Source organism: Erythranthe guttata, chromosome 9 (assembly GCF_056151865.1).
Source record: "Erythranthe guttata isolate IM_541 chromosome 9, IM_541, whole genome shotgun sequence".
In the NCBI taxonomy this organism is placed as follows: Eukaryota; Viridiplantae; Streptophyta; class Magnoliopsida; order Lamiales; family Phrymaceae; genus Erythranthe; species Erythranthe guttata.
The window spans coordinates 3,504,269-3,513,348 of NC_142541.1; the positions used below are offsets into that span (position 1 = coordinate 3,504,269).

The 9,080-nt window shown below is 39.0% G+C and overlaps 2 protein-coding genes across 2 annotated transcripts; both read right to left on the reverse strand.

Annotated features, from left to right (window-relative positions):
* Positions 1–450: 450 nt before the first annotated feature.
* On the reverse strand, positions 451–4,373 carry LOC105959772 (transcription regulator/ zinc ion binding protein). The gene is made up of 4 exons (XM_012983918.2): positions 3,941–4,373; positions 2,516–3,127; positions 1,125–1,223; positions 451–917 (listed from the first exon to the last, which is right to left on the reverse strand). Exons 1-4 carry the CDS (start codon positions 4,094–4,096, stop codon positions 672–674), a joined length of 1,113 nt encoding a protein of 370 aa, XP_012839372.2. The 5' UTR covers positions 4,097–4,373; the 3' UTR covers positions 451–671.
* Positions 4,374–7,560: 3,187 nt separating this feature from the next.
* On the reverse strand, positions 7,561–8,064 carry LOC148767889 (uncharacterized). The gene has a single exon (XM_088822675.1). It carries the CDS (start codon positions 8,062–8,064, stop codon positions 7,561–7,563), a length of 504 nt encoding a protein of 167 aa, XP_088678801.1.
* Between the last annotated feature and the right edge of the window lie 1,016 nt (positions 8,065–9,080).

Here is a 9,080-nt window from a genome sequence, read left to right on the forward strand (position 1 = left end):
TCCCACGTGAAATGCAGGGACAATTTCGCCAACTCACAAGGTTTTTGTGCTTTATAATATAACTTGAATCATTGCAATAAAACTTGTTTTGAAATGATCTCACATTAATTTATTTTCTTGTGATTCATGATTTAATACGAATCTCGCAAATTGAAAACACCGAAATTTGTAGCTCTAACTGTAACCTTTAAACCTTCATCTGAATCAGCCAATCAGCTAATAAAAAAGAAAGTTGCGGTAAAAAATATCTTATTTTTGCGATTTTACATTTTTACATGAGTTCTTCCAAATTCCATTTGAATCATCACAATCGAATTTCGCATGAGAAAATTATGATCAAAATGACTCATGTTTGTTTTGTTGTTTATGACCACGGTTTAATTTAAAAGCCCCGATCCAAAAAGAACACATGAAAGTTGTAGATCTACTTATCAGACAATGATCCAAACCTAAGATATCAAATGTATTTAAATTTCCTGAAGTTGAAAACATCCCAACAAGAGTAACAAATGTATTTAAATTTTTGATACAAATATATCATAAGATGGTACAATAACAGTAACAAATATTCGTGTATCCAAACAAACATGAGATTTCTTTGTACCGTTCGTTAAATTTTCTTTATACCAATCCATATAATCTATATCAAAATTTCAAAAGTCGGCATTTCATCACAAAATATCTACTTCTTTGGTGCCGTGCTGTACTCGGCCACTTATCTCCAAACACAAGCCACTGCTTAAGCCTTTATTTAAGCTTTTGTCCTTTACGTTTTTTCTAGTACTTGTGTCGATGAATATTGGCTGGATTTTAAGATTCGGATTTGGTTTAATTCGAACTTCTTCTCTTTCTTCAGGTCGTCTTAGTAATATTCTGTTTTGCATTTCTTCTGAAGCTTCATCTTCATTCAAAAGCACCTGCAATGTACAAAAGTAGCACTTTCATGATTTATTCGTAATGCAGAACAACGAGCTCAATGACATAATAATTATAATAAAATAAATATATAAATCCCTTTTTAGTTTCTTTCTTTATGTTTTCATGTAGTAGATTTAAACATAATGAGCTCAATAATTAATGAAGTTTCAAGAATTAACGAAGAGGTCGTGTTAACAAGTAATTACCTTGCGGCCAAGAAGATCAAATGAAATAACTACTTTACTTCGCTTGGCCCGTTCTGCTTCTTCCAACTCGTCCCTCTTCTTACTCAAAAGTTCTTTCTCCTGAGAGCAAAATCATGGAGAAATTTCAAGAAATTATGATTAAAATCAAATGTATACTTGCAATGAGTAATTGATTTCCAACAAGTACTACATATATTAGAGTTTATTGCATTTAATACTCATGTGTTGTATCGAATTGCTAAAACAACTCCCCATGTTATTTTATAGACAAAAAAACAGCTTACATTGCATATTTGTTTCTTGCACAAAACCTCTAAATAGCAGTGTTCTAAAAATCGGCCGAGGCGGCCGATTAATCGGTCGCCGAGGCGGAGGCGGTCCAAAACCTTTACGATTTTAGTGTAAAGGTTTGAAAAATCGGTTTTTTGCCTGTGAGGCGGTTTGAGGCGGTCCGAGGCAGTCTGAGGCGGTCCGAGGCGGTCTGAGGCGGTCCGAGGCGGTCAAACCTTTAAGGCGGGTCAAACTTTGGTGGTAAAAATCGGTCAAAAATCGGTTTTTTTTTTTTTTTTTTTTTTATAAATCAAAATAAAAGTTGGGATTTTAATTAAAAAAAATGAGTTTATGCTTTATTTTGTTTATGTTAATTATTATTGTTAAAGAACTAATGATGTATGCCAAGAATGTATGTAAATTCAAAAAAAATTGCCTTTTTATTTATATTTTATAAGGATATTTATGTATTATGATCTTATTATTATTAAACTTTTATTATGTTATTAGAATATATACATGATCGAGATATAACTATGTTTAAATATTTTTTATCTATGTTTTGAGTATTTATAAATAATATCTACAAATATATTATATTAAATTTTAAAAACCGATTTATTTCCGATTTATCACCGATTAATCACCGCCGCACCAATTAATCGTGAATCGGTGCCTGACCGACTCGGACCCGATTACCGATTTTTACAACCTTGCTAAATAGTGAGTTTTTATGGGTAATTTGCAAAACAAAATGGAATCATCGTGAGATTTTTTTCCAATAAAATAACGTGGAATTTTTTTAACAATTATGAGACACAAAAGGGTGCTCAATGCAATAAACCCCAATATATTACACCCTTATTTGCAAATTAAATGTTTCTTTGAAGATTTTTTTTTTGGTTCCATATTATCCGTCACTTTAGAATTTCAACGGTGCATTAACAACCCTTTTTTTCGAATTTTGCCCTTATCACTCGTAATTATTTCAAACATTAAATTCCCACAAAAACGAAATTTAATCATGTCATATGTGTTTTTCTAAGATCCATGCATATTTATTAGTTTTCTTGATGAATATACGTCAGCTAATTTGAAACGGAGGGAGCAAGAAGACAAACCTCAGCCGAAAGCCATGTATTGGATTCGATCTCATAGTAATCACTCTGGTCATCAATAACAGTCGTACGAGCAGCGGAATTACGATCATAATCAACGAGCCTCTTCGCATACGCTTCAGCCGCCACATCAGCGTCTGTCACCATCACAACGCCTTCATCCAGACCAGCGTACGTGCTCCCTTCCTTGAGCACGAGGGCCCCACAAAAACTGCACGGCCCCTCACCCTCTTGCTCGCAAACTATCTTACCGCACGACAAACAGTTGCTTATCAATCTGTGCCTACGAGCTTGGCAAGTACACGGCTTCCCCTTTTGAAACACGATCGACCCTTTTGCTGCCTCTGCAAGAGAAATCACTTTCCCCGATTTCTTTTTTTTGGGTTCTGTTTGTTTCTTCTCGTTGTTTTTATTTCGATTTTCTTGATTTGGCGGCTCTTTTGATGCTCTTTGTGTTTTCTTGCTGGTTGTCATGACTGGACCTTCGTTTGGCTTTTTAACATAGGTGTGGAAACTTGACGAAGATGGAGTGTCGTTGGTGGTGGTGTTTGAGTGGCCTCTCCGTTTTAAGTACTCTTCCGTTACGCTTTTTCCAGCTTCTTCACCGATGATATTCTGCAATTACGTAAAGAAAATAAAAATGGGAGGCGCGTAAAATATGTGGGGAGTAAAATATATTTTTTCTTACAATACCATGAAAAATAATGAAGCTATCAAGATCGAATGCGAGACAGATTTAAAATCATTCAAACACGAAAGTTGCTTTAACTCATGTTGAAAATTATAAATGCATTTTCTCCATCAGGACAACGATTTCATGCCAAATCATGCAAACTAGCAACCAATCCCCGAATTTTCAATTTTATTACAGTATAAACTATCGCCTACCGTTAGTAAGGCCGCATGTCAAGGGAAACCGAGTAGCTCAATTTACAAGATAAAATAAAACAATTCAAATTAGCGGACAAGTCGTATGCATACGACGGGCTAAATTTATTCCAGGTGGTAGTCAATGTAAATGAAACAAATCACTCGAACGCTAAATCAGATCGATATAGTTAATCACGTTAATCGATATGCATTGATAATAATATCACTCGAACACACTATCAACTCTAGTTAAACAAGGCATTGTTTCTAGTTTAGCTATGAAATAACAAAGAGAATATCCCGACTTTCGGTAAACTAAACACTCGCAAGAATCGAACTTTTACTAGCATTTGCAGCCATTAATTACAACATCATTCAACGAAACACCATCAAATTACACTCTCGGATTGAAATTAGGGTTTAAATTGTCTAAACCCTCATAAAAAGTCCGATTTTAATTTGAATTGCAATTCAATTCCAAACATGCGCTTTGAATCGAAATCGAAATCGAAATCGAAATCGAAAGGTATAATAAATAAAAAAGAATGAATTACATACATCGAGATATTCTTTAGCGTCGAGAGGAGGGGCCATTTCACAGTAGGAAACGAGGCCAGATATGATCTCATCGTCCAATTGGATACCAGTCTCTATCTTCTTGCACAGCTCCATCAACGCCTTCTCTAACCATTGTCCCGACGCTTCCACCCCCATTCTCTCTCTCTCTCTCTATATCTTTCTCTCTCTAGAAAACACAGACGTTTGTTTCTCTCACTTGAATTGGGTGTGTTGTGTTTCTATGGTTGGTGGGCTTTCAACTTACGGCTCTACATGGGCCGTACTAAGCCTTTTTTGTTTGGCTGGTTTAGGTGGGAGATGCTCCTTGCTGTTATTAACACCATTTTATAATTAACCTATAAAATTATTACATGAACTAATTTAATGTGATAACCAATAAAATAATTTTTTTGGCCAAGAAAAATGTTGTAATCTTTTTTTGATTAATTTATGTTGTAACATTTTTAGGCAATAATTTATGAAATTATTGTTTATGTGTGGTTTTATTATATATATAATAATAATCTAAGTCGATTTTCATTCATGTTTCAATAAATTTTTGATATTTATCTTAATTTTTAAATTTTATACTAAAGAAATCATTGTTTAAGATCAAATTCATAATCAATATTTTGGTAATAACATAGACTAAATTTACAATTAACATTAAACTCATAATTTTGTAATATATTTGATGAAATGTCATGGGAGACCAAACCAAACCCTATTATATAAATGGTAAAATATTAATATTTTATTACTAAAAATAGAGAAATTGTAGAATGGTGTGCTACAGGTGGGTGATAACACCATATTTTCACCACAAAAAATAGGATTTGGTGAAAAAATGGTGTTAAGGGTAGGAGATGCTCTTAGTCATTTGTATCTGTATATATTAAGGACTCGTTTGGTTGCCAAGATAAGATTAGCTAAGATAAGACTAAATAATCTAATGAAACTCAATTATTTTATTGGACCTTGAAAGGTCTAACAAAAAACATGCTTAAAAAGCAAAATAAGACATGATAACATAATATTTGCGGGTCGACCCGGTAAGTAATTGGGGATACCAAACATCAAACAAAGTCCAACTATTTAGTTAATCATGGCTAATCTCCCCAACCAAACGAGGCCTAAGAAAATTAGATGTTACATCTGATTATTTACACTTTGTGGATTTGAACAGTATTTATGCACATAATCACACACACGTAGAAAAGTAGGGTTTGTTGATGCTACACCTGGTGAAATACACCGGATGATTATTAACCGTTGATCTGCACAGAATCACACACACCCATGTTTTATGTGTGCTTAGGACCGGCAATTGAGCCGGGCCTACCCGAAGCCCAATAGCTCAGCCCGATTTTATTTGAGCCGAGCCTCATTAATTGTGAGCCGGACCGAGTTTGAGCCGTTCCATTAAACCCGATTAAATTATGAGCCGAGTTTGAGCATACCATGGCTCAACCCGAATAAATTAATATATATATATATATATATATATATATATATATATATATATATATATATATATATATATATATATATATATATATATATATATATATATATATATATATATGATGATGCTAAAATGTAGATCACCTGGTGTATTGTAGAAAACGAACTGGGAGAGCAAAGCGAATCAGTAGCTTGACAACTTGATGATCCTGAGGTACCTGCGATCATAGAACACGTGAACTACGCCGGGGGTTGATCCGACGGAAACCCCTCCGACGCTCAAGTCAGACGTGCTGATAGTGGAAATAGTCCAGAGAATACAGTTGATAGTATTACTCAGTTAATCGGACGTACCTTAAGGAATGAGTTCAAACCTTTATTTATAGCTTAGTTGAGATTGTCGGGTCCAAACCTTACTTGAAAGTGATTGGGCCTCGGTGATAATGGTCTTCGATAATGGGCTCGTGGCCCAGTATGTAAGGAAATTGTAGGCCCATTGGGTTGGCCCAATTAGGCATATCATTAAGCCCCCCACTCTCGAGTCGATGTGGGGCCATGTTGAAATGGGTGACATATCGTGTCGAGAGTAAAAATTGTAGTACTCGATGGTGTGGAGAAAGAATAATTTTAACTTATCCGTTAGAGAGTGCATGCGATTTAGTGAAGCGTGTTGAAAATCTCGCTCAATTTGGTAAAACTAGGTGAAATCGGTAGGTGATTTGGTGGTGCACAGTGCAAATTGCGCGCAATTAAATGAGTGAAGAACGGGCCGCGCGCGAATGAATGTCGAATGGGAAGGCGCGCGTGAATTGATGTGGTATAGGGTGGCGCGCGTGCGCGCGGAAGCTAGCTGATGTTTGACCCCATTTTGAATGATGTGATGGGGTGGCAACTAGCCACGTACTGCTGCCCACTTTATTTAATTTTCTTTTTTTTTTCTTTTTTTTCTGATGCAGCGCGCGCTATCCCATGAGCGCGTGGCAGTCACGCGCGCGTGCTGCGCACGCGCTCCTCCAATTTTTTTTTTTTTTTTTTTTTTTTTTCTTATCTCTTTCTATCTTTTCAGTTTTTTCCTTTTTCTTTTTCTTCTTTCTTCTTCTTCTTCTTCCTTCTTTCTTTCTTCTTCTAATTCTTCTTTTTTACTCTTTTTTTTCTTCTTCTTGTTCTTTGGACTCGTGCGCGCGATTTGGACCCCCCCCCCCTTTTTTTTTTTGGTTGACGCGCGCGCGCGGCTGGCGCGTGTAAGCCACGTGCGTGCTATGCACGCGCGCCTGTTCTTTTCTTTTTATTTTTTATTTTTTATTTTTAGGTGGTTGATGTTCACCTCTTTGGGGATGTTCTATTTTTTGAGTAGGGAGATTATACTCGTTTCTTGAGATGGGATGTGCACCCACTTGGGGTTGAAAGGTAAGGGTGATGCCAACCTTGGGATAGGATAGCCCCCCACTTTAGGATGAGGCGCTCGAGACCTATGGTCTGAGGTGGATGCGCACGGTTGTGCCATTGCTTCAGTGGCAACACGAGTTGAAACTTTCGCGGTCGTACGCTGAAGGTCCTTATCGGTTATCTGAACCGTTAAAGGAGCAAGTAGAAGTTGATGACCAATGGCGAACAAAATGTTTTGGGGGCACTGTAAACCCGCAGGGAGTCGATAACCCTTGGCGAACGAAATATTTTGGGGGCAAATGTAAGCCCCAGGGAGTCGATAACCCTTGGCGAACGAAAAATTTTGGGGGCAGATGTAAGCCCCCAGGGAGTCGATAACCCTTGGCGAGAGAAATATTTTGGGGGTACTATAAAACCCTTGATTTTATGTTGACTTGAGCTGATAATTATGTGGTGAAAGAGCAATAACACTGAGAGTAAGGGAAATAACTAGCTTTATTCATTGATCGAAAAGGTGAAGCTTACGAGCCTACTTGAGGCGAAGGTAAATAAACAAGTAGGGAGCGAATCGCTCAAAATAAATAAACTTGTACTAAGTAGATGATGTAAGTGTTTCGTTCAATTGCTGTCGCGAGGTGAGGGGATGTATCATCCTTAAGGTATGATAGCCCCCCAGTTTAGGATGATGTGATCACGAACAATGTTATGGGCTCGATGGATTCCAAGTGTCATTGACATCATTGGAAGTACAAGGACGTATAAGGAGATTATCAATGAGATGTTGACGATTGTCGTCGGCCATCTCGTCGCCGGGTGTTGAAGTAATCTTCATCTCTTTTCCTCTTGGGATGAGGGAGGGCCGAAGCCTCTTCGATGCGCACGTGTTTCTCAGCGCGATTTAGTAACTCTTCCAGAGTGGTTGGAGGCCTTCCTGTAATAGATTCCTTGAATCTACCTTCCTTCAAGTTTTGTTGAATGATTCCAACGATCATGCTTCCTCCCACGTTAGGAACCTTGTGAGATGCCTCCATAAATCGTTGAATGTAGTTGCGGAGGGTTTCGCCCTCTCTTTGGGTGATAGTGAAGAGGTACGCGGGAGTCTTTGCATACTCTTTGTTGATAGCGAAATGGTGGGTGAAGCGATCTGTTAGTTGGGAGAGAGCTTCAATTGACCCAGTGGGCAAGGAGTTGAACCAGCTCAATGCTCGTTCGGAGAGCGTTGTGCGAAACATCTTGCACATTGCCGCATCAGTTGGGCCATAAAGATCTGCCATGGCGTAGAACTTTTCAAGGTGCTCCGATCCTGTGGGTCACCAGTTCCATCGAACTGTGGTAGACTCGAGACCTTTACCCTTCCACCAATGGGATTACCTATGTGGGGAAGGTGATTTGAGCGATATACCTGACTGCTAATATCATCCTCTCCATCATTGTGTGGAGGAGCTCGTTGGTGAGAGGTGTTGCCTCTTGAAGGTGAACGTGGGTCTCGTCGCCCAGTTCGTGCATCTTGGCGATGAGTAGATTGTTGCATTCGGGACCGTGGGCCCGAGGTAGAGGAGGAGACACTTATTTGGTTCTGGACTGGCGGTGGTGCCATAGGTGGCTCCACATATGGAGCAGGTGCTGGTATTGCGTTGGGAGCATTTGCTCCCATCGTGCCGATATATTGGGTCACGGCCTCTGTGGCAGCGCGAGTTGAAGCTTGTGCTATCATGCGTTGGAGCCCATCCTCGGTTATTTGAACCGTTCGAGGAGCAGGGAGTGGTGGATCGGCGAGTGGTGGGTCCCGAGGGGGGATCACCTGAACCTCGCGAGGCGGATCCGCGGCACGTGGAGGAGGTGGCAAGCTAGAGCCTCCACGGACCGGGAGGTTGTTAGCTATGTCATTTTCTCTCCGAACAGACGCCTCAGAAGGATCTTGTTGGCTACGTGATCTGGTTTGCATCGTTCCCACAGACGGCGCCAAAATGATGATGCTAAAATGTAGATCACCTGGTGTATTGTAGAAAACGAACTGGGAGAGCAAAGCGAATCAGTAGCTTGACAACTTGATGATCCTGAGGTACCTGCGATCATAGAACACGTGAACTACGCCGGGGGTTGATCCGACGGAAACCCCTCCGACGCTCAAGTCAGACGTGCTGATAGTGGAAATATTCCAGAGAGTACAGTTGATAGTATTACTCAGTTAATAGGACGTACCTTAAAAAATGAGTTCAAACCTTTATTTATAGCTTAGTTGAGATTGTCGGGCCCAAACTTTACTTGAAGGTAATTGGGCCTCGGTGTA

What these genes read in the sequence shown, in the direction of transcription:
- LOC105959772 (XM_012983918.2), bottom strand. Translation starts at nt 4,096, where the DNA reads ATGGGGGTGGAAGCGTCGGGACAATGGTTAGAGAAGGCGTTGATGGAG. An exon ending in ACGCTAAAGAATATCTCGAT is followed by an intron (nt 3,128 to 3,940) that starts GTATGTAATTCA and finishes ACGTAATTGCAG; the next exon opens with AATATCATCGGTGAAGAAGC. An exon ending in ATACATGGCTTTCGGCTGAG is followed by an intron (nt 1,224 to 2,515) that starts GTTTGTCTTCTT and finishes TTTTGCTCTCAG; the next exon opens with GAGAAAGAACTTTTGAGTAA.
- LOC148767889 (XM_088822675.1), bottom strand. Translation starts at nt 8,064, where the DNA reads ATGGCAGATCTTTATGGCCCAACTGATGCGGCAATGTGCAAGATGTTT.